General features: G+C 49.9%; 1 protein-coding gene across 7 annotated transcripts in view; it reads left to right on the forward strand.

Annotated features, from left to right (window-relative positions):
* MAP4K3 (mitogen-activated protein kinase kinase kinase kinase 3) overlaps positions 1–25,844 on the forward strand; it is a 1,422,157-nt gene that overhangs the window by 1,344,493 nt on the left and 51,820 nt on the right. For all 7 annotated transcript variants that reach the window (XM_078649063.1, XM_078649064.1, XM_078649058.1 and 4 more), the window contains one exon: positions 15,385–15,440. In XM_078649063.1, coding sequence (XP_078505189.1) covers positions 15,385–15,440 — 56 coding nt within the window. The remainder of the gene's footprint in view (positions 1–15,384; positions 15,441–25,844) is intronic.

Here is a 25,844-nt window from a genome sequence, read left to right on the forward strand (position 1 = left end):
GCTTGTTATTCCTTGGCTAAAAAGGAGCCTCCGGTGAGGTTGCGCGCCCATTCTGCCAGGGCGACGGCAGCCACTACTGCTCTGGGACACGGCGTTCCTTTGCAGGACATTTGTCAGGCAGCTACGTGGCCTCGCTGCACACTTTTACCGAGCACTACTGCCTGGACAACCAAGTCCGTAGAGACTGCTTCTTTGGCCGTTCTGTTCTCCAGGACTTTCTGGTGTGATCTTGGTTCGCAGACCCACCACCGGGGTTGGTATTACTGGGGTATCTATTCTAAGGTAAGGAATCTATCACTACGTGTTTCTTTCAGATGCACAAGTTACTTACCTTTGGTAATGATATATCTGTAAGAAACATTAGTAGTGATAGATTCCTTACCGCCCCACCCATCCTCCCCGTTCTGCAAACTGATTTCTAGGGTTAAGGTCATCCCTTTCAGGGCCCTAGTATCATGGCACCAGTGGTCAGTATCTTGCATGGCTCTGCGCTCCTGGCGTGGAAAGTCGTGTACAGAACTGACATCAGCGCACGTGGCCGCGTCTAAGTAGCTCCGACGACCTCATCACGGCTCAAACGACGCACGCGGAGCCGCACGACGACGCCTACCAATGCGCAGGGGTACTACTGACGAAAAACTTTCTGGATCCAGTCTGACGCCTGGGGGTCATTTTAAGGTAAGGAATCTATCACTACTCTCACTACTAATGTTTCTTACAGATATATCGTTACCGAAGGTAAGTGACTTGTATATTAGATCTGGTCTGGACACCACCGACTGCTTAGGAAGGGAAATTGGTACCAGCGTGGTGCTTGGGCACCATTCCTGGATACGCTTCACAGGCGTATCTGACGTACAACTGTCCCTCATGGGCATATCTTTTGAACGATTCAAAGAGAGGAAGGCCACTGCCTTCTCTCTAGGCTTAGTTCTGCCAGTTCAGCAGTTACCACAAAAGCAGCACACCTTTACAGGCTTCGCCAGAAGCAACCAGGAGACGCTGAGACCATATGCGTCTCAGCAGCAACAGGCCTCCCAGTCCTTTCAAAGTCTAGGCTGTGGAGCAAGTCAACAGTGTCCAGGACACCAGGGAGGTTACAAGCTATTAGCCCCTTCCCGCCGCAGCCATTTCAAAACCATTATAATTTGAAATTGGTGGCACACAATCGCTCGATAGTAGACTGCATCTCCTTTCACCTGCCAGTCTGGAGGGGCATCAGTTCTAATCAGTTGGTCTCAAGAATGTGTAAAGTGGATACTCCCTACTCTTTAAGTCCTGACATGCCACCAACACTACAAAAACTCCCAGAGGACCACTCGTCCATACTCTGTGGAGAAGTTTAAGCTTTCTTGGTCAAGGGATCAATGGAGAGGGCACCTGCATCAAAGAACAGAACTGATTGCTGTTCCTGTTACTTTCTGGTGCCAAAAAAGAGTGAGGCCTCTGCACCATCCTAGACCTTCACCCTTTAAATTTCTTTCTTCAGAACCTGCTAACTCTGGCCCAAGTTCTGTCTGCCCTGGAACCAGAATGCTGAAGGGTAGCGCTGGACTTGCGCAACTTATATTTCCACTTCCCTGTTCTTCAATCCCATAGACATTTCAAGAAGGACAAGAACACTTTCAGTTCTCTGTGCTCCCCTTCGACCTTGCCTGTGAGCCTCTGGTGTTTACAAAGGTGATGTTAGTGGTTGCAGCCCATTTGCGGATTTTGGGAGTACCAGTCTTCCCATACGTCGACGGCAGGCTGCTGAAAGCTGGCTCACCTCAAACAGTTGTGATTCACCTCCAGACGATGGCTGACCTGTTGACATCACTGGGATTTTCCATCAACTGCCGAAGTCACACCTGCCTCCTTAACAATAGCTTCTCTTCATTGGAGCTATCTTTGATACAGTGCTCTTCCAAGCCATTCCTCCATCTCAGTGAGTCCAAGACTTTTGGAATATGATCCCAATGTTTCAACCTTTGACTTGGGTCTCAGTGAGAGCAGTTCTAGGACTTCTGGGCCTCTTGGCTTCCTGCATCGTGCTCATGGACCACGTCTCATGACACATGCTGGTGTTGCAGTGGGATGAGAAGTCTCAGTAGGCTCAGCACCAAGACATCCTGTCAAACTCCATCCAGGTGTCGAAGAAGACTGCAAAAGACCTGCAGTGGTGGCTTCTCAACCTAGATTGGACTGATAGCAAACCCCTCTCCCTATCCCACCCACAACTAAGTTGTGGCAGATTCATTGTTGCTTGGTTGAGGAGGTTATCTGTGAGCAGTTGAGATCAGAGAACTCTGTCCTAAGGCAGAAGCTCCTCCCCACACACATTTATTGGCCTTTGCGAGCGATTTGTTTGGCACTAAAAGCGTTCCTTCTGCCATTAACACTTTCACCCAGTACCTGGGGAACGGGCACAGGTTTTCACGGAGGAGACGACCGCCATGTGATATTGCAACAAACAGGCAGTGTGGAGTTGTGCGTTCCGTGCCAAGAGGCCCAGCTATTTGGAATTGGTTCTACTTGCAGGGCATCTCCATGACCTGGTGGGAACTTTAAATTTCAGGGCAGATGAACTCAGCTGACCGTGCCTAGAGAATCACGAGTGGCAGTTACACTTGAAGGTGTCACAGGGCCTCTTCCAGCAATGGGGAGACCCTGGCTCAACCTATTCGCCACCACAGTGAATGTGCAGTGTCTAAACTTGCATGTTAGAGTTCCCAAGGGAATGATCCCTCAGAATCACCTTCCACCACCATTGAAGATTTGGAGTCCTGTATGCTTCTCCATCCCTCCCTCTCCTCTCGAGTACTGAATAAGATCGAGCAAGACCAGGTTCAAGTCATTCTTGTGGCCACGGACTGGGCGGGCCAAGTGGTAACCGGAATTTCTGGCCTTGAAAACATATCCTCTGATTCATCTGCTCCCTTTGGGAAGACCTCTTGTTGGAACAACAGGGCCAGGTTTTACACTGGGCCTACACAACCTACACCTCCTTGTGTGGAGATTGACTGGAGACAGTTGATGACTTTCGACATTCCTCCCAAAGGGGTTGGTGTCATTTTGGTGGCCAGGTGTCCATTCAAATCCGTTTACACCCAACCCTAAGAGAAGTTTGTTGTCTGGTGTTCCTCCTGAAGCATCCAAACTCTAAATGCACAGTTAACAGACTTTCTCTTGTTTTGTTTATCCTTAGTACAGCAAGGCCTTGCTATGACAACTGTTAAAGATTACCTTTCTGCTTTGTTGCTTTTACTTGATCAGCCATCCCTATTCAAGTCAGCGGTTGTGATGCATTTTTTGAAGGGGCTGATCCACATGGTCCAACCAAAACAGTTTGTGATCCTGCAGTGGGAACTTTACTTGTTGCTCACTTATTTCATGCACATTCCCTTTAATCTCATGTACAGTTTTCCCTTTAATCTACTTACCATTGAGATGGTATTCCTCATTCGCATAACATCGGCAAGACGGGAATGAACTGCAGGTATTTTCTGTGGCGCCACTGTACATATCCTTCTTCCCAGACAAATTAGTTCTCCAAACAAAAGCAACATTCCTGCCCACGGTATTCATGCCCTTTTCACATAAGTAAATCAATCACCTTGCCAGCTTTGTATGCACCAACTTGATCCATAGAAGGCACTTAGCTTTTATGTAGACCACACCAGGGACAACCAACATTTCGTCAGTTTCTCGGGGGTAAGAGAAGTGAAGCAGTGCAAAAGTGGACCATCTCGTGATGATTGCATTGTGCATTAAGATTTGCTACAGCCTTGCCAGGGAACAGTTCCGGGAAGGCCTGTCCACTCATTCCACCAGAGCAAAGGCTGCTTTCATTGTGCTGGCATTTTGTGTTGCGGCTCTCGAAATAACCATTCTGAAACATGGACATCCCTGCACACGTTCACGAAGCACTACTGCCTGAGTAGCCAGGTTCGGCAGGACTGACACTTTGTTCGATCAGCCGTGCAGGATTTCCTTGTCTGGGCCATTCCTCAGACCCACCACCAAGGTAGGTGTACTGATTTGGTGTCGATTCACAAGATGAGGAATCTGCAGTTAAAAGTCACTATCAGAAGCATAAGTTACTTAGCTTTGGAAATGCCTTTTCTGGTAGCAACTTAACCAGATTCCTCACCAATCCACTTTCCTTCCCGTTTTGTTGAATGGACACATACAGTGTGGAAGTCTGCACACTAACACATTCTGATTTCAATGGCTTTCCTGTCGTAGGCATGGATGTAGATCAGAAAGAACCTGATGCCAGCGCGCTGAGGTGGCACAGATATAGTGGCCCCGATCTCATGTCCAGGGTGGGTCAGACCCAATGTAGAGCCAAACAGTGCTGTCTGCCGACACAGAAGGGAATTACTTTAAAGGTTTCCGGATCCAGTCTGGCGTCTGGGTAAATTCACACGGTGAGGAATCTGCGGTTAGTTAGAGTCTCTACTGAAGGTAAGTAACTTATTATTCTAGTTGATACATAATCTTCCTCCAGATTCCTCACTGCCCTCTTTCATCCTCTGCAGAGTCAGTCTTGTGTATAAAAAGATCCCATGGTATGCAAATATGCTATCTTATAGAGACTACTAGCCGCTGATTCCTTAACAGAATTATCCCCAGCTGTGAGACTGGATCCGGAAAACTTTTTTGCCACAGCATCCCTGCGTGCCGGGGGGACGGCACCATGTGACTCCGCCCTGAAGTCGTCTGCACTCGTGACATCAGCGAGGATACATGAGTACCACCGGGCGCGCCTACGTCAGTTTTTCTCTTTTCCGCGTGCAATGCGGATCCGGATTGTGTCCTGCCCTGTTTTCTGGCCTTCCCTTCTTTTTCACGCTTTGGTGTTAGTGGAACAATGTGAGAATGCCTTCGGGCTTCAAGACGTGTACCTCTTGTGCACGTCCCATGTCGGCGACGGACCCTCACCCGATTTGCATGTGGTGCCTGGGGGAGCACCACGACTCGACGGATTGTGACGCCTGTCAGCACCTTAAGCCTAAATCACGGCAGTAGCGCCGGATGAAATTGCTGTCGGCATGCTTGTCCAGGTCGGTGTCCTCCCCTACCTCGGAAGCAAGGAGCCGCCGGTTTCGTCTGCGACATCATCCCTCGCCTCGGCCTCAAGGGTGTGGTTCACCGGCTAGTAGGTCCTTCAGCTCTTCTCCGAGTCCCTTTCCTCATTCAGCGGTGGGCGCCGGTTCCTCTCGGGACATGCGCCCCCGCCTGTCTCCTTCCTACCTACCGTTTCCCGGCATTGGGGGCAAATAGGGCCCAAATGACAGCCTGCGCTGCGGCTCTGCAGACTTCTTTGGCCCCTCCTCTACCTCCTGAGACGTCCGCGGATCCCTTGCCTCGCTGCGGGACATCCACAGAGTCGCCGGCAGCTCAGGCGCCGAAAGTTTCAGCTTCAGGTCGTAGAAGGGTGGTGTCGTCGAGGTGTGGCCTTCGGGGGTTCCTCTCTTCGGCGCCTAGCGTCCCTGCCTTGCCGCAAATCCCTTCGGTCTCCCTGTGGTGTCGCAGGAGATCGCCGGGACTCCGGGCTTGCCCCTGAGTCCCCTTCGGTCCTCTGAGCAGGCAGCTGCCTCATTAGAGGCTGAGCCGGCCCCGTATCGTGCCTGGAGCCTTCCTCGCCGATTACGGTCGAGTCACGGGTGTTTTTCCGAGTCCCTCTCGGTCCTCGTCGCGGGCGGCTGCCCCGTCTGAGGCCGAGCCGGCCTTTTGAAGCGTCACTCCATAATTCTCTTATGGGGGCTTGGTGGCGCCCTGCCACGGGCGATCCGGTGCCTCAGGCGCTCCTGCATCGCCACCGTCCTGCTCCGCACGACCCAGTCTGCCTTTCTTTCCACCCTTCTAGTCAAGGCTCTCTTCTGAGGAATGCCTTTCCGTGCTTGTCTGTGGTGATATTTCCTCCGTCTCGGGTGTCCCGGTGGTTGGATTCATGAGGGCGTAATGTCTTCGCTTCTTCCAGTGCTGCCTGGCGGGCGCTTAACACCTTGTGTGTGTTGACCAGGGATACTTCCAGCCTGCGGGACTCTGTGGAGTACCTTCTTTCTCATGTTTCCCATGAGGGTGCCCGTGCTGATCTGCGGGGCTATGTGTTGGATGGTAGGGAGTTGGCCACGTTTATTCTTTGTGCGGCCTTGGATGTTGCCGATGCTCTTGCCGTGCTATGGCCACTTCTGTGGCTCTCCGTCGCCATGCTTGGCTACTTGATGCTGTTTTTCCTGAAAATATTAGAGAGCGTCTGGTTGGCCTGCCCTTTGACGGGGTCCTTCTGTTTAATACTCATGTGGACTCCGCCATTCAGCGTCTTCTTGCCGGGCTCCGACCCCTCCTCCTCGTCCTCAGTAGGTTAGTTTGTTGACCCTCCGGGTCATGGTGGGATGTGTTATCCCACTTGCTGCTGGAACCTGGTGTTGGAGTGACCGTTACACTTTCTGTGTGCTTTGCTGTGTCCTCTGGGTCCCTTGGTTGTTCCTCCTCTTCAGTTGGCGTCTGGCTCAGCCCCTTTTTGGCAAGAGTGTACTTTTTGGCTGCTTACTAAGCCTACTGTGGTTTCTGCCGTAGGTTTTTTAGTTTTGTTCTCTGATGCGGGATTTCCTTCCCTAAGAGTGGTTCCCATAATTTCTTTGGGACGTGTCATACCCGATGTGGGGTTCTTGTAGCTATTGTATAGCTCTGTCTTTCACTGAGAGGGTGTGGACTCCCTTTGCGGGTTCCTCGCCTTTCCTGGTGTTGCTGTATTCCGCTGGTGCGGCTTCTTGTTCTTGCCTGGGTGTGGCTTGTCCTCTACGGCGTTGTGCTGCAGTGTTTTTGCCTTTTTGCCCGCCGTTTGGTTTGGTCCTCTGTCTGGTGTTCCAGATGTGATTCTTTCATGTGTTGACGGCTTGGTCTATCCTACTTGTTTCTCCTCTTATTTTCCGGCTGCTCGCACTTCTGCATGGATCGCTTCTGTCCGGAGCGGTCTCCTTCTGGGATCGTTTAGGATAGTTTCGGGCATTGCCTTTGTCTGAACCCGGCGTAGTCTGGGTGTTCAGTTTGGTGGCGCTTGTCAGCGGCTGGCTGCGTCTGCCTGCTCATCTGGTCTACGGCTGGGGGCCTTGGCGCTTCTGCTTCTTGTTCTGCTAGAGCCTTGTGAGACTGCGTCTTTCTTTCGCGTGTGCCTTTATTGCCTGAGGCGCCGTTCTGTCTTGGCTGTTTACTTCAAGCTGTGATAGGTTCGGCTGCCCTCCTCACTGTATGTGTTTCCAACGGAGGCCTTTGTCTTTGTTTCTACATATTCTCCTTGGAGTCTTGGGTTAGTTCCTCCTGGTGGGGGCTGAGCCGCCTCTCTTGTCTTATTAACACATCCCCTGTAGGGTCGGTGTTCCTCCAAGAGGGCGAGGTCTCTTCTGCTTGGGAGGGGGGACTGGTCTACTCCCTGTCCCTATAAATCATCCCCTGTTAGGGCCCTGTGCTGTTCAGACTGGGGGCGTCCTCTCGCAGACCCTCCTTCCCCTTGGGTATGGCTAGGGTATCTATTCTACGTTAAGAAATCTGCGGCTAGTAGTCTCTATCAGATGTACGAGTTACTTACCTTCGGTAACGATGTATCTGGTAGAGACGATTCTAGCCGAAGATTCCTTCACAACCCGCTCTTCCTCCCCGTTCTGCTAGGACCCTTCTTGGTCTTCTGCACTCGCCTGCCTCCGGGTGGTTGTCATCTGCGAGTGCCCTTTTCTTTCTCCCTCCCTAGGGGGATGCTCGCCTTGTTGTTGCTCCATTCCTTCCTTTTTGGTGATTAGTTGATGAATTTATGGGTACTTCTGTGCCCCTGCACCTTGATCTCCATTGTGGGGTTCACTCGTGCCCTTCTTCCTTTTGTTGCTTGTACTTCTGAATCCTTTGTAGTCCTTGGGGTTGAGGTACCTTGGCTGGGTCTCACCCCTTAGCTCTTTTCAGGAGATGTTTCTCCCTGCTAGTGTTGAATTGTCGTTACTCTTCTGTTCTGTCCTTGGCACCCTTGTCTGTTCCGGGCGGTGGTTGCAGACTTATTAGTCTGCTGTGCAATTTTTCACATGCTTTCTGCCTCCGGGGAGGCTGTTGTATTTGTTTGTAGGCTTGCATTAGAAGTAGCTGTGCTTGTTCTTTCATTCCATGACTTTTAGTGCCACAGTGCCTGGCACTATTCTGGATGGTGTTGTTCCTCACCATTCGCTTCTTCCCTTTCTGTTTAGCTGTTTTTTTGGCACACTGTTCCAGTATTCTCACTGTTTTGTTTGTGATGGCTCCGCGTTCTGGCAAGGAAAAGTTCTCAGAAGAAAACTGGCGTTGGCGTGCCGGGGTGGGACTTATGTATCCTTGCTGACGTCACGAACGAGGCCCACGTCAGGGCGGAGTTACGTGGTGTCGCCCCCCCGGCGTGCAGGGATGCCGTGGCAAAAAAGTTTTCCGGATCCAGTCTCATGCCTGGGGATAATTCTACGTTAAGGAATCTGCGGCTAGAATCGTCCCTACCAGATACATTGTTACAGAAGGTAAGTAGCTCGTACATTTGCTGCATATTTCACAGTTGTTGCTATCTTGGTTCCTCTCTCCAAGCCAATTCAAGGCACAGAGAATGTGCAGAAAGTTACACCAGTATACCTGTCGATACCTTATATACTCCAGTGTCTTCATGTCCAGAGGCGTTATGGCTGGAGCTGCATGGCGCCACCTGTCAGTGTTGAAGACCTGTTGCTATGGAAAAGATTTTCTTGTCTAGTTTGAATCCTGTAAGGATAAATCGTAAAGAGAGGAATGTGGGCAAATATTGTGTATCCATCAGAAATATTGATACTAAAGGTAAGTAACTTTTTTGTTTTGGCACGTGGTTTAAAGAAATGTAGTGCTTTAAAACAGTGATGCAGTCTTGGGTCACGATTGTTGACCTGAACATGGAAAGTAAAGTTCCTATTCCATTTGGCCAAATTGCATCATCCTTTGCAAGCCAACCTTTTTCCTGGTCCTCGGTTTCCCAATATTCCCATATTATTCTGAGAAGGAGGCTGGTCCTTAAGTTTAGGGAGTATAATTGTAAGTTTTGGCGGTTTCCAAATGGGCAATCAAATCTGAACATCTAGCCTTGTTCCCTGTCAATGGGAACACAAGCAAGCCCAGACTGGTTTGGGCCTTTTTGAACCTGATCCATGAGATGCAGTCTGAGTCGTGTGCCACAAAGCGCTCAAGACTTATGTTTGGGCATACTACTTCAACTTGGGTGGATTCACTTAGACAAAGAACGTGTGATAGATAAAAATGCTTGAGCTAATAAACATCTCTGAGAAAGTCTCTAGGTGCAAGATATGCCTACAGTGTTTAACTCACACATGACATTACACAGGCAGTCAACCTAAATTTAGTGTTCGAGGCATGTGGGCTGCTAAATTCATATCTGTAGCATAGATCGCCGCCTAGTGTTGGGTCCGGGTGATTGCACATTGTTGTCCTGGAAGAGTCTTCGAAGTATCACGAGATAGGTGGCTCCTCCCCTGGACTACAGTGCGCATGGGCATCGACTCCATCCCCAGATTGTTTTTTTCCGCCATTGGGTTCGGATGGGATTTCGACGTCTCCTGTTCGGAATCGTGATAGAACTTTTTCAAGGCCAAAAGGCCTTCTTTGCACCGTCGGTATTGTTCGCGTTCGGTCCCGTCTATCTTCCAGCTCGTGGAGTCGGATATCCGGGGAGCCGCCATTACTGAAATCGAAACCCTCGGTATCGATGAAAACAAAGATGGCCGACACCCAATCGCTACCGAAGACGTCTGCTCCGGTGCCGACGCCATCGTCTTCGGGGGCCCCCAAACACACGCACGCTGCCGACCAGGCTAAGGTGCCGAAGGTGGTTAAGGAGCCAAGCTCGAAGAAGCCCGTCGAGCCGGTGACCACCAAGGTGGACAAGCCGACTCCCAAGAAGACTGTCGAGCCGACATCGGGACAGTCTGTCGCGCCGAAGACCAAGGGGCCCGTTGACGCGAAGTCGGTGAAGGGCGCAGACCAAAGGTCTGGGGCCGTGACCCCTAAAGGAAAACCTATCGATCCGAAGCCATAGGTATCGACGTCTGCGGCAGTGGACAGGGATCGAAGCGCACCAGTCAAGAGTGCTCCTGCGCCTCGTCCGGACAAACACAAGTCAGCCACGCTCGGGTCTTCCCCGGGAGGCGGACCGAGGACATCGGTCGGATCGACGAAACCGTCCGCTTCCTTTACGAAGCAGGTCTCGGACTCCCTTAAGCGCCTTAAGGACAAGGCTTTGGCATCGGACCCGAAGACTCCTTCGCACCGAAGCCGGCAGACCCACCGAAGACCACATCGGCGCCGCTCCTCTACACGTTGCCGCCTAAGGTGGCGCCGAAGGCCTTTGCACCACGGTCGGTGCCCACAGACGCTGTGTCGACGTCCACTCCACCGGCTGGGACTGTAGGTCATCGACACCCTTTGGTTGAAGAACGGTCGGAGCATTTCATCGATGCCGACACCGGGAAACTCACGCTATGCAAAAGGAAGATTACTTCACAACCTGTGCAGTCCTTTACCATTCCTCTGAAACGTAAAAAGCCTGCAGCAGAAGCACCAGTTCTTATGGAGCGGATTCTTCCTCAGCATGGGCGGAGTGCAACACCTTCACCCACATACTCTGATGGGGATGGAGGGGAGCAAGATGAGGAGTACAATTTTCCTGCTCATACAGAGCCCGATGAGCAGCAGAACTCATGGATGGACACTGGTGATCAAGGGGACCAGCAGACGGTCCAGGATCCACAGGTTTATACCGTAAAGCCGTCTCCCACTGAGGACTCTGCGGCATTTAATGCCTTAATTGAACGGGCAGCTACAAACCATAAAGTGGAAATGCATGCTGACCCCGTGGAGGTGGACTTCCTTTTTGACACTTTCTCTACTGCTGAAAAAACTGTCAAGACTCTCCCAATGTTGAAAGGGATCCTTAAGCATGCGGCAGACATTTTCGAAGAACCCACAAGATCCCGGGTGGTAAACCCACGCATTGAGAAGAAGTACAGACCGGCACCTGGAGACCCGACCTACATCAGGGGGCCAGTTGCCTTTGGACTCTTTGGTGGTCTCTAATGCCCGCAAGAGGGCAAACTCCCAAACCACGGGTGAAGCTCCTCCCCCAGACAAAGAGTCAAAAGTGCTAGAGGCATCTGGGAAGAGGGTGGCAGCTCAGGCGGCCAACATATGGCGCATCTCAAACACGCAGGCTCTGTTGGCCAGATACGATAGGGCACACTACGACACCCTAGAGCAGCTGTTACAACACCTCCCAGACCAGTTTAAAGAGGGAGCTGAAATGCTTATCCAGGAGGGGAAGCTCATCTCCAACGCTGCTATAAAGTGTGCGCTAGATGTTGCGGACACGGCAGCGAGAGCGATCAACACTAGTGTGATGTTGAGGCGTCAGGCATGGCTCCGCATCTCGGGATTCAAGCCAGAGATCCAGACTACTATCCTCAACCAGCCCGTTAATCCAGACAGGTTGTTTGGCCCAGAGGTGGACACCACCCTGGAGAAGATCAAAAAAGATACCGAGACTGCCAAGTCCAGTCACAACAATTTAGAGGGAACACTTTTCGTCGCTCAGGCAATCGAGGTGTTAACAGAGGGCACATGTCGCAGCAGACGCCATTCAATAAAAGTGGTGCGCAATCCTCCTACAGCAAGGAGGGCAGAGGTGGATACAGAGGAAACAGTGCCAAGGGTAGAGGCAGAGGCAACAACAGTTCCCGTTCCTCTGCCGCCAACAAACAGTGACTCCCTGTCACTGCCCCCCGACCATCCAACACCTGTCGGGGGGAGACTCCAACAGTTCCTGCCCGTCTGGAAGTCCATCACCACAGACAGGTGGGTCAGGAAACTTATACAGTTCGGCTATTGTTTAGAACTGACATCCACCCCACCACCCATGCCCCCAAAACACCGTCCTATGTCAGCAGAGCACTTGCACTTATTGCAGCAGGAGGTTCTGGTGATGCTGCAAAAGGGCGCAATAGAGCTCGTGCCAGTGGAGGAAGAAGGCACAGGGGTTTATTCCCTGTACTTCTTAATCCCAAAAAACGACGGCTCACTCAGACCGATTCTAGACCTGCGCCCCTTGAACCAGTACATTCTTTCAGAACACTTCCACATGTTGACACTGCAGCAGGTTTTCCCCTTGTTACAACAGGGAGACTTCCTCGCAACCTTGGACCTCAAGGATGCTTACTTTCACATACCACTCCACCCATCCCACAGAAAGTACCTCAGGTTCACCATCCAAAACAGGCATTACCAGTTCAAGGTGCTCCCCTTCGGAGTGACCACTGCTCCCAGAGTGTTCACAAAATGTCTGGCGACAGTGGCGGCACACCTCCGGAGACAGGGTATACATGTCTACCCTTATCTGGACGACTGGCTCGTGCAGGCAAAGTCAGCCCAGCAGTGCGCCGCAGACATGTCCCACACCATTCACCTCCTTCACAGTCTAGGATTTACACTGAACTACCCGAAGTCACACCTTCAGCCGGCCCATGTGCGGCAGTATTTAGGCGCGACGATCAATACCCTGGCTGCCACAGCTCAGCCAAACCCAGCGAGGATCGACAACATCCAGGCGCTGATCCAAAAGTTCAGACCGCACCACTCACTCCCAGCGAGAGTGTTCATGCAGTTGATAGGCATGATGGCCTCCTGCATCTTCATAGTCCCGCACGCGAGACTCCATATGCGTCCGCTCCAAGAATGCTTAGCGCATCAGTGGACTCAGGCTCAAGGACAGCTAAACGACCTAGTGTTGGTGACGGGTCGGGCATACAGCTCTCTGCATTGGTGGAATCCACACAACCTTTGCAAGGGCCGACCGTTCCAGGAGCCTGTGCCACAGATTACACTAACGACTGACGCATCTCTCCAGGGATGGGGGGCTCATGTGCTCCACTATACAGTGCAGGGTCTATGGACAACGCAACAGAGGAAGATGCACATCAACTACTTGAAGCTGATGGCAATCTTCATGGCACTCAAGTCCTTCAAAGTACATCTGTGCAACAAAGTCGTGTTGATCCGGACGGACAACATGACAGCCATGTACTACATTCAAAAGCAGGGAGGTACGCACTCTCCACAGTTGTCTCATCTGGCTCAGAGCATGTGGAAGTGGGCCATTCAGAGGAACATCTTCCTCATGGCGGAACACCTCCCGGGCACGGACAATCAGATGGCGGATCTGCTCAGCAGGTCCAGCCACCAGATGCACGAGTGGGAGTTACATCCATCAGTACTCCGCCCGTACTTCCAGCAGTGGGGTCATCCAGAGATAGACCCGTTTGCCACGGAGGAAAACGCAAAATGCCAAAGCTTTGACGCCAGGTTCCCTCACCCACTATCGCAGGGCAATGCGTTATGGATGAACTGGTCAGGCAGATTTGCGTACGCTTTTCCCCCAGCGCCTCTCATTACGCTGGTGGCAAAAAAGCTAAAGCAACACTCGCTGACGCTCATCGTAGTTGCTCCAACGTGGGCGCGACAACCGTGGTACACCACGTTCCTCGAACTCTCCGTGGTACCGCATCAAAGACTGCACCTCACACCCCGGCTCTTAACGCAGAACCGTGGCGACATTCAGCACCCAGATCCGCAGCAGCTCAATCTGGCTCCTGAGATCTTAGAGTTTGGCTACCTTGATTTGCCCCCTGAATGCATGGACATCATCCGGGAGGCAAGGAAGCCCACTACCAGAGCTTGCGATGCAGCAAAATGGAAGCGGTTTGTCATCTACTGTACCGAGCACGCTATCAACCCGCTCGATGCATCCATTCTTAATATCATCTGCTATCTGTTGCATCTTTATAAATGCAATCTAGCATACGCTTCCATTAGGATACACTTATCCGCCATAGCGGCTTATCTCCAAAACAGGCAGCATCTCTCTGTCTTCAGGGTGCCTGCCATTAAAGCATTCCTGGAAGGGCTGAAGCGGGTCATCCCTCCCAGGACCCCGCCAGCTCCTGTGTGGAACCTCAATGTGGTGCTCACCAGATTGATGGGTCCCCCATTTGAACCTCTGCATTCATGTGAGCTTCAGTTCCTCACATGGAAAGTGGCTTTTCTCATTGCCATGACGTCTCTAAGACGTGTTAGTGAGCTACAGGCGCTCACCATTCAAGAGCCATTTATACAAATTCATTCAAACAGGGTGGTGCTGCGCACTAACCCCAAATTTCTCCCTAAGGTGGTGTCGCAGTTTCATGTCAATCAAACTGCCCGCATTCTTTCCCAACCCAGAAACGGTAGCAGAAAGGATGCTCCATACGCTTGATGTCAAAAGAGCGCTTATGTACTACATTGACAGAACACAACAGACACAGCAACTCTTTGTTGCCTTCGCAGCCCAGCATAAAGGCAACCCCATTTCCAAAGCAGGAATAGCCAGGTGGATCGTTAAGTGTATTCAGATTTGCTATCAGAAGGCTAAGCGCACTTTAACGGTCCCCCCCAGAGCACACTCCACACGCAAGTTGGGGGCCTCCATGGCATTCGTGGGTAACATTCCTTTAGAAGACATTTGTAGGGCAGCCACATGGTCTACACCACATACGTTTACCAAACATTACTGTGTAGATGTGCATTCCAAACAGCAGGCAGCTGTAGGACAGGCTGTTCTTAAAACACTTTTTCAGACTTCTGCAGATGCACGGGTGGCCGCCGTTAATGGAGGGACTGCTATGTATTCTATGCTACAGATATGAATTTAGCAGCCCTTAGCAGCCCACATGCCTCGAACTGAATATGCTACTTACCAGTATGCATCTGTTCTTGGCATGTAGGGCTGCTAACATTCATATCGCCCGCCCTCCTCCCTGGCGCCCGTAGCGGCTGCAGACTTTTCTTGCATTTAATCTCTAGCATGGCCATCACTTTCACTGTTAAACTCCATCTTTGCCACAATGGCTAAAAACAATCTGGGGATGGAGTCGATGCCCATGCGCACTGTAGTCCAGGGGAGGAGCCACCTATCTCGTGATACTTCGAAGACTCTTCCAGGACAACAATGTGCAATCATCCGGATCCAACACTAGGCGGCGATCTATGCTACAGATATGAATGTTAGCAGCCCTACATGCCAAGAACAGATGCATACTGGTAAGTAGCATATTCATTACTATTAATCTAGCACTGCTGATTAGTTTTCTGTGTTAATGTCTGCACATTTTAATGTGAAAGGTACTTCAGAAGCAAAGGGTCTGCTTTTGTAATTAAATTAGCATATGACAAGAGTTTATTTAATAAAATAGGTACATCATTCTACTTTTATGTAAAAAGCTGTCAACTTGATTCATTAATGAGTGATTGTTTTGTATCAAACAGATCACACAAGAAATATCAGACAGTACGAGAATATTCAGGCTTCTGGGATCTGACAGGTAATTTGATTAAATGCTCTTTAAATAACTAATGTACGCCACAGGTTAATAAGACTTCCACATAATTGTTAACCGATTTCAAGTGCGATCTCTTTTTTACTAAACTGAATTTGAGTTAAACATGTAAACCTATGCATACCTAATCCTCTACTTACCTTAATGCAGCATGCACTTGGTTACATTAAAGAAGGACTTTAAAATTGGTGTGTTTCTCATAAAAGCAATTGACTTATTGAATTATTTCATGTGGATGGTTGAGGTGCCACTCGCTTACTGACTGCCTGGTGTTGTCCCCCTGCTTGAAGCATCAGCGCGACTGGAGTCGCTGACCACCCCGCCTTGAACTGCGGAACCGGCTGGGAGATTGTCAAGACCTCGTGGCCGCAGAGGAGGGTGAGGCGCCGGCCCCGGGACTGCGAGGACCAGCAATCACCAACTCCAGCTGGTCCTCTTCCCGTGTGTAGCCGCGCCCCCTCCCAGTGCCACGCCTCCAGCCGAGCCCCTTAACTTCTCGCGGCACCCGCTTCGCGGGTGCCACTCGCTTACTGACTGCCTGGTGTTGTCCCCCTGCTTGAAGCATCAGCGCGACTGGAGTCGCTGACCACCCCGCCTTGAACTGCGGAACCGGCTGGGAGATTGTCAAGACCTCGTGGCCGCAGAGGAGGGTGAGGCGCCGGCCCCGGGACTGCGAGGACCAGCAATCACCAACTCCAGCTGGTCCTCTTCCCGTGTGTAGCCGCGCCCCCTCCCAGTGCCACGCCTCCAGCCGAGCCCATTAACTTCTCGCGGCACCCGCTTCGCGGGTGCCACTCGCTTACTGACTGCCTGGTGTTGTCCCCCTGCTTGAAGCATCAGCGCGACTGGAGTCGCTGACCACCCCACCTTGAACTGCGGAACCGGCTGGGAGATTGTCAAGACCTCGTGGCCGCAGAGGAGGGTGAGGCGCCGGCCCCGGGACTGCGAGGACCAGCAATCACCAACTCCAGCTGGTCCTCTTCCCGTGTGTAGCCGCGCCCCCTCCCAGTGCCACGCCTCCAGCCGAGCCCCTTAACTTCTCGCGGCACCCGCTTCGCGGGTGCCACTCGCTTACTGACTGCCTGGTGTTGTCCCCCTGCTTGAAGCATCAGCGTGACTGGAGTCGCTGACCACCCCGCCTTGAACTGCGGAACCGGCTGGGAGATTGTCAAGACCTCGTGGCCGCAGAGGAGGGTGAGGCGCCGGCCCCGGGACTGCGAGGACCAGCAATCACCAGCTCCAGCTGGTCCTCTTCCCGTGTGTAGCCGCGCCCCCTCCCAGTGCCACGCCTCCAGCCGAGCCCCTTAACTTCTCGCGGCACCCGCTTCGCGGGTGCCACTCGCTTACTGACTGCCTGGTGTTGTCCCCCTGCTTGAAGCATCAGCGCGACTGGAGTCACTGACCACCCCGCCTTGAACTGCGGAACCGGCTGGGAGATTGTCAAGACCTCGTGGCCGCAGAGGAGGGTGAGGCGCCGGCCCCGGGACTGCGAGGACCAGCAATCACCAACTCCAGGTGGTCCTCTTCCCGTGTGTAGCCGCGCCCCCTCCCAGTGCCACGCCTCCAGCCGAGCCCCTTAACTTCTCGCGACACCCGCTTCGCGGGTGCCACTCGCTTACTGACTGCCTGGTGTTGTCCCCCTGCTTGAAGCATCAGCGTGACTGGAGTCGCTGACCACCCCGCCTTGAACTGCGGAACCGGCTGGGAGATTGTCAAGACCTCGTGGCCGCAGAGGAGGGTGAGGCGCCGGCCCCGGGACTGCGAGGACCAGCAATCACCAACTCCAGCTGGTCCTCTTCCCGTGTGTAGCCGCGCCCCCTCCCAGTGCCACGCCTCCAGCCGAGCCCCTTAACTTCTCGCGGCACCCGCTTCGCGGGTGCCACTCGCTTACTGGCTGCCTGGTGTTGTCCCCCTGCTTGAAGCATCAGCGTGACTGGAGTCGCTGACCACCCCGCCTTGAACTGCGGAACCGGCTGGGAGATTGTCAAGACCTCGTGGCCGCAGAGGAGGGTGAGGCGCCGGCCCCGGGACTGCGAGGACCAGCAATCACCAACTCCAGCTGGTCCTCTTCCCGTGTGTAGCCGCGCCCCCTCCCAGTGCCACGCCTCCAGCCGAGCCCCTTAACTTCTCGCGGCACCCGCTTCGCGGGTGCCACTCGCTTACTGACTGCCTGGTGTTGTCCCCCTGCTTGAAGCATCAGCGTGACTGGAGTCGCTGACCACCCCGCCTTGAACTGCGGAACCGGCTGGGAGATTGTCAAGACCTCGTGGCCGCAGAGGAGGGTGAGGCGCCGGCCCCGGGACTGCGAGGACCAGCAATCACCAACTCCAGCTGGTCCTCTTCCCGTGTGTAGCCGCGCCCCCTCCCAGTGCCACGCCTCCATTGACAGCCACACCTTATAATCCGACCCAGGGCACGCGCCTCGCGGGACGCGCGCGGGTCGCAGCCCGGGGCGAAGACCGGGCAAAGAGCGGGCCGTTTGAGGCCGTTCAAGAACGTGCGAGTCCGGTCCGGCCCACCCCCCTAAGCTCAACCTTTTGGTCGTCCCAATACAGGTATTACCTATCTTCATTGAATATTCTTATCACTGATAGTTAACATAAAAAGAGCTACCAACGCCTACCTATTGGATAATGACCACAAAAATGAATACAAGATCTACCAAGCTGAAAAAACCTAATAAGCCAGGTATAGGAGAAACACTATTGGGCCCTATGGACGACTTTTTAGCCAAAGCGAACACATTCATTGACCAAAGCATAAGCTTAATTGAGAGGAGGGTCTTAACGGAACTTAAAATCGCACGTCGATCCTCATTGGGACTATTGGCAACTGCAAAAACCCCAGAAATTCAGCCAGCACCTAGTCAAATCGTGGTGAATGCAAATAGGCTTAGCCTTCCAAATAATGTAAATCTTTCAGCATCACAAATTTCAGTGACTTTTTCAGAAAGCGATCTGGAAAAAACTCCTGATATTTTTCCCGACCCAACGCCTGAAGAAACAGGGCAAATGAGAGGGAGGCGGGAGGGAGCTATAAGGAAAAGGAACGTAAGGAAATCCCCTGAACATATCGAAAATACCAAAGTAATCAATCACCCAATTTTGGTCGATGACACAAACTTTCCAACACTATCCCACCACTCTATTCCCCCAATAAATAATCCTGTTATAGTACATCATCTACCACACGATCTACAAGATTCTTTAATTCCAGAACCCCGAAGCCCACAGCAATCAGGTAGAGAGCGAGAACTAGCGAGACTAATGAAGGAGATAGCCTCTCTCCTAAATTCTTACATTCGCCCGCTAGAATCTAGACTCATCAATATTGAGAGTCAAGTAACAAAAATCTTAGGCTCTCTTAAATCTATTCCCCCACAATCTCATCCAAAACCACCCCAAAGTTCCTCGATTACTCTCCCTGTAACTAAAAAATCAGTTACCTTACCTTCCGCACAGACTAAAATGCAATCTACATCAACCACTTCAACAGTAGCTAACTTTCCGGTCGCACAAAAACCAGCTCCCAAGCCTTTGACTATTTCCTTACAAACTAGTTCCCAATTAACCCCGACAGTAACTACCCCAACCATAAATCCACCTGTCCCTAGTACCCCTGCCGCAACAAATACAAATCCCCCAAAAAGCGCCCCTGGAAGGCCGATAGATCAAAGACCTACTTTAAATATGCCACCTGAGGCATCCCCATACGTGGTAGTCATGACAGGGGTACCAGAACTTACAGGAGAGGGAATAGAGCCCAACTGGTCCCTACAGAATAAGGTTCAGCATTGGTTGAATACAAATCGCCCAGTTCCGCCCCACTGGAACAGTAAAATAGCGTCAGTATGTCGGACCCAGTGGGTAGGTTATAGGAAAAAAAACCTCCGAGGTGATTGCGTTGTAATTACGTTTGAGGATCCCAGTATGGCCGAATACCTCTGCTCCCGGGAATTTAATATCACCCCGGGAGGGATTGCAACTAGATCACTGTCCTACTTCTACCCAAAAAGGTACAACAACCACAACCATACTCGCCACACTGATAACTTTTGGCGGAACCCAATTCCGCAACCGTGGGAGCTAGAGGCTGTAGGACCAAGGATACCATCGCATTACAGCTGTAACGATGATTCTTGGTGGTTAGCAAATCGAAATCCCCAGCAGAGAGAAGTACCGTGGCAGGTTGTGGGCCCACAAAACAGATTCAGAACTTGGGAGCAGTGGGAGAGACCCCACCTTCAACCATTTGGGTCTATCTATAGAGACAACACTAATGGACAAAATTGGCGAGGTATTTCGACCACAAACAGGTTCAGTGGACTGGAAATGGTCGATTGACTAAAAATCAAAAGTCCGGAGGCCCCACGAATAATTCCGGATCTGCGTACTTCCCCTCCCGCCCCCCCACAAACGAAAAATATTGCCTTAGATAACACATCTACTCAGATTTCGATAGTTTTCTGGAATGTGGCGGGTCTCAGAAAGAAAATTGAGGATGGTTCTGTTGCCGGCTTCTTGAAGCACACACAAATCATTTGCCTTCAAGAGACTTGGGCAACGACCCCCCTTCATCTTGCGGGGTACAGGACATTTACATCTCCTGCCCTTCCCAGTACTTCAGGTAGACCCAAAGGAGGATTGGTAATCTACCTGGCAAATACAATTGCTGACTTAAAGATCTATAAGGCTGATCTATTATCGAATTTCCAGATTCTCACTATCACAATTGGTAAAAATCCTCCTATCACGTTAATTAATATATATAACAATCTAGAGGAAGATGCATTTTTAGCCGTTCTTTTACGAATCAAAGAAAAAATAGTCGAACATTGTTATCCCAAACAGAACAAAGAAAATTCCCATTTAATTTGGGGAGGAGATTTTAACCTGCACCCCTGCTCCAACAACCTCAACTGTGGATTGGTAGATGAACACGATAATCCCCTTGTCCACTTTATACACTCAGCAGTGGGGCTCGCCATGAATAGAACACTCTCTGACTTGGACTTGCAAATTATAAACCCCACAGAAGAGCTTAATAACAGGCTGGAACCCACCTACAGAGGAAGGGGCCATGAAACTACTGTGGACTATGTAATTGTGACAGAAGGATTGAAAGATCAAATTAACACCATGTTAATCCTGGAAAACAATCTCAGTGATCATTCTGCATTAAGTTTAAAAGTCCAAATAACCCGACAAAGGTCACCGATGGCAACTATAGCAAATATGCTAGACCAGAATAGGCTCCAACTGAGTAAAATGAACGGATTCACGATAAAATGGGAAAAAGTGGACCCCAATATTCTTACAAAGCGGCTAGTAACAACCACTTATAGTAACATCTTGATTTGTCTTGATCCAATTACAGAGCCTAAGCAAATCTTGGAAAACTTCAACCAAATAATAGAACAAGTTAAAAATCTGCTAACCAATATACCCATACAAAACAAGAAATCCTCTACAGGTTGGTTCAATCGAGACTGTACCAAAGCGCAGACCAACTTGAGGAAAGCACTCAGAAATCCAACCAGAGATAAAACCACTATTCAAGCTCTTCGACGCGAGTATAACTCTGCTAGAAGCACAAGGAAAAAAGACCTAAAACAATCCTTGTGGAAAGCCCTGCATTTGAGTGCACTCCAGAAAGACAGCCAGGCTTTCTGGAAAATAGTCAAATCTCCTCTGCTAACCGATTCCAACGCGCCAAAAATCGATGTAGCTATTGATGAGGATACGTGGGTGAACCATTTCTCTAAAATCTTCAAACAGCAATTTAACACTGAAGATCTTGAGTCCTTTTTTAACCCAGTTATCTATCCCATACAATTGGAGGTAGACCTGCAGGACTTTGAAATGGCGCTTTCCTCAAGTAAATCCGGAAAAGCCCCCGGCCCTGACGGGGTCCCAGTTGATTTATTTAAGCACCTTCCTGAACTCTGGATACCGATAATTACAAGAGTTTGCATAGCAACATCGAAACTCGGCCTGCTAGATTCGTGGTCCTCCTCCATCATGGTCCCAATCTATAAGAAGGGAGATCGACAAGATCCGAAGTGCTATCGCCCAATCTCCCTTCTTGACTCTTTGGGCAAACTAGTCGGCAGAGTTCTTCTCGGAAAGCTACAACAGTGGGTAGAAGACAAAAACATCCTCTCGCACCTACAGTTTGGCTTTAGGGAGGGCTTTGGAACCATCGAGCAGGCCCTAAATCTAAGCCTGCTTACATCTAAGTACACCCATGCTAAACCTGGCGCCATTTACATGGTATATGTGGACTTGTCCTCCGCTTTCGATTGCGTCTCACACGCAAAGCTTTGGTCACTGTTGAGCACCATGGGGGTTGATCCCCCCCTTTTGGATTTTCTAAGGGAGCTCTACAGCAAAGCTACCGCGAGAGTGAGGTATGGGACAAGAGGAGAACTGACGGCACAATTCAGCGTAGAGCGAGGAGTGAGGCAAGGCTGTGTCCTCGCCCCCTTCCTCTTCTCACTCTACACCAATGGACTAGAAGAGGCTATGATGAGAGGGGGGAAGGACCTTCCAAGAGCAAAAGATCGCTTGATCCCAGCGCTACTCTACGCTGACGATGCAGTCATTTTAGCACGAACACCCATCGAACTGCAGAAATCTCTGTCTAAATATGCAGATTTCATGGGCGCCTTGGATTTGCACGTCAATATCAAAAAAACTTTTGTTATGGTGGTTGGTGGACCAAAAAAAGTATCCAAGTCCATCTTTCTGAACAATCAAAAAATTGGAAAAACCTCACAATACCCTTACCTAGGCGTAATGATAGATGACGCCCTGAATTGGAAGGCGGCAGTTGAGGCCAGGAGACATCTATTCAAACGTGCAATTATGGCACTGATTAAATTCTCTAACAAGCTTGGAAAAAGACCGCCAGCAGAACTATTACAGATATATGCTGCCAAATGTCAATCTATAGCACTATATGGTGCAGGGATCTGGGGTCATACTTTCATCTGCTCCATACAAAAAGAAGAAAACATTTTCTTAAGATTCCTTTTATCAACTCCACGGGGCACTTCCATCTATGCCTCACATATGGAACTGGGAATCTCATATATCGAAGATCTAATTAAAATTCAACCATTGATGTTATGGAGGCGAGTATGGCTGTCGGAAAAAAACAATCTGACCAAAAGCATCTTACAGGATACTATGGGTTTGGACCACGCCAATAAAATAGTTTGGCTCTCCTATGTAAGACATTTTTTTACCAACTTAGGGTTACCACAATACTACCACGAACCAGAAAACCTAAAAAACATCTCAAAAAAAGATCTGAAGCGAACTGCGTTGAGCCACCTGGAATCCCTGAGACTGACTGGATCAATTGCAAAAAAATTTGTCATGCACGCAATTATGACGCAGCAGGCCCCAAAAATGCAGCTATATTTGATTCTAGAGATTTCAACATACGAAAAGATGCTCCTCACCAGGTTCAGAATGAACCTTTTTTTCAGGCTAGTGACATTTCCGGAAAAAAACAACTGGAATACACAGATGGACTTATGTCCATGCGACGGCCTTTCCACACAGTCCACCATCCACACAATACTGTTCTGTAAGTTTTTCCATCCCCATCGAAAAATATGGCTCATTCCCCTATTAAAAAAATGGGGTCATAGACAATGCCGCCCAGCAATGCTGGCATTACAACATTTGGACTCTGAATCCACCGTGTATCATGTACTAAACTTTCTTAAATGTATTATAAGACACAGAAATAACCTTTAAAAATGTAGCGCCTATCTAAATTTTACGTAAACCATTGATATCTTCTATTTTCATTTTTTAAACTGTATAAACATATTGTATTTTTCTCCTCTTCATGATTGTTTGTATTGCTATGTTATCTTTTATGGTTTTTGCAAATGCTAAAAAAACCGAATAAAGATTATATTATATTATATTATATAATTGACTTATTACAGCCTTACAAATGATAGCGAGAATAACCCTATTAATAAAGAAATCTGCAAGAGACATAACTGGCCTGGTTACTTAGCTGACCTGGTTACATACGCTTCTTGTTTCTAAAGCATCAAATAACAAAACATTGTATATGAATATGCAACTATGCAGAAACGACAATGAATAAAAAAATAGAACTATGCTACAACCTCAATGCCTTCTTGCGGAAGGATACATTCAAGATGCTTACGCTAGCCCAGGTCCATTTTGCCCTTGAGACTGACTGTGGCCTTGGATGTACAGCACACTTATTTTCACATTTCCATCCTGAAGGCCCACAGACTCTACCTGCAATTCACGGTGGACCAGGAGTTTTTTCAGCTCGCATTGCTCCCCTTTGGGTTCACCAGTCCTCTTTAGGTGTTCACAAATGTGATGCCAGTGTTCACAGAACATCCCCGAAGATCAGGTGTACCATTTTCCCCCTACCTGGACGACTGGCTGCTGAAAGCTTTACTCTCCTTAAGCAATCATCAACTATCTTCAGAAGATGCTGACCTTCCTCACATTGTTGGGGGTTCACTATGAACAAGCTGAAGCTCCACCTGACTCTTAACCAACACTCCTTTTCATCTGAGACATTCTGGATACAATACAGTTTTATACCTTTCCCCTGGAACGGAGAGTCCAGGACATTTGGGCTATGATCCCCATGTTTCAGCCTCTGCCTTAGATCTCAGTACAGATGACACTGAGACTGCTGGGATTATTAGCTTCCTGTGGGATGTGCAGTGAAAACTGAAATTCCACATCAGGAAAATGTGTTGGAGTGTATCTAGATTTCGGAGGAGACTACAAGTTATCTGCAGTAGTAGCTACTGGACTGCAAATGGGACAGTGACAAGCCCCTCTCCTACACCCACCAAGTGCGGATGATGGTCACAAATGCATCACTACTTGGTTGAGGAGGCTATTTGAAAGAGGTGAAGATCAGAGGAACCTGGTCTCTGGTGGAACCTGGACTCCACATGAACTTGCTGGAGTTGAGAGCGATTTGCTTGCTGCTGAAGGCTTTCATGCCCAACCATCAAAGAAAAGCTGGTGCAGGTGCTCAAGAACAAAACATCATCTCCATGTGGAACTGCAAAAAGCAGGACAGAGTGGGATCTTGGACACTATGCCAGGAGCCCCTACACCTCTGTAAGTGGCTGCACAGCCAAGGGATTTCCATGGTGATAAACAACCCGGTCACATCTTTAACTGCCAGGTTTGACAAACTTATCTGCAGGAGCTTAGCAGATCACAAATGGCAGTTAACCCCAGAAGTGGATGAGGCAGTCTACCAGCAAGGGGGAGAACTTGGCTCGATCTTTTCGCTACTGCCGATAATGCGCAGTGTCAGTAGTTCTGCATGCTGGAGTACCCAAAGTAGCTCTTGCTTGCTTGGAGACGGATTCGGTCCACAGTGGAATTCAGGACTCCTGTATGCCTTCCCTTCATTCCCTTTTTGATTTCTGAGGATGATCAAGGACGACTGGGCCCAAGCCATCCCAGTGACACCAGATTTGACCAGGAGAGTGTGATGCCCAGAACGCCTGGGCATCAGCATCTGTCCTCCGCCCAAGCTGCCATATCAGGAGGATCGTCTGTCACAGCAGCAGGGCAGTGTTACACTTGGGCCTGCACATTGTGGATCTTAGTTTGTTGCTCAAAGTACTTTCTAGTAACCACATTGATCCTTGAAATAACGTTTAGTTGAAAATGCTTCTAAGTGTCAAATTTGTTGACTTTGCCAATGCTGGTTTGTGGTTGAGTGAAAAGTCATGACTTATTGTTCCTTGTAAAATCTGGATCTGAGGAACTCCCTAGTGGGGCTTATTCGTCTTGGTGTCCATAGATTCTTAAAAATATAAGCTATTTTTATAAATTGGTGTCAGATTTCTTGAGAGTTGTGTTTCTTTCTTCAGTTTTGGTGCTGTTTAAATGTGTTAATTCTGATGGATACATCTGCTTGTGGATTCCTCACCTTATGAATATCCCCTGTGCCAGCATTCTGCGGAAATTTTTCCCTAGCTCTCCACGACAACGAGGTCGTCACAATACCATGGCTCCGCACGCGACTCCTCATGACGTCACTGGAGCCATAAGAGGACCACATCAGCGTGATGATGTCAGTTACCTTTTTTCCGCGCTGTCGACGCTAGCAGTTTTTTCTGGGACTCTCCATACTTTCCACTGGATACTTTGTTATTTTGATTGTATCTTTCTCTGTTTTGGCATGTCTGCCCCGAGGAAGTCGGGCTTTAAGCCCTCTAAAGAATGTGGAGGTCATATGTCGATCACTGACCCGCATGAAGACTGTCTTTGGTGTTTATCGTCTTCTTGTAGGAAGATGAATCCGAAGGCTTTAAAGGAACGGAAGCTGTATATGGCTAAGGCAAGA

This window comes from Lissotriton helveticus, chromosome 6 (genome assembly GCF_964261635.1).
Source record: "Lissotriton helveticus chromosome 6, aLisHel1.1, whole genome shotgun sequence".
Classification (NCBI taxonomy): domain Eukaryota; kingdom Metazoa; phylum Chordata; class Amphibia; order Caudata; family Salamandridae; genus Lissotriton; species Lissotriton helveticus.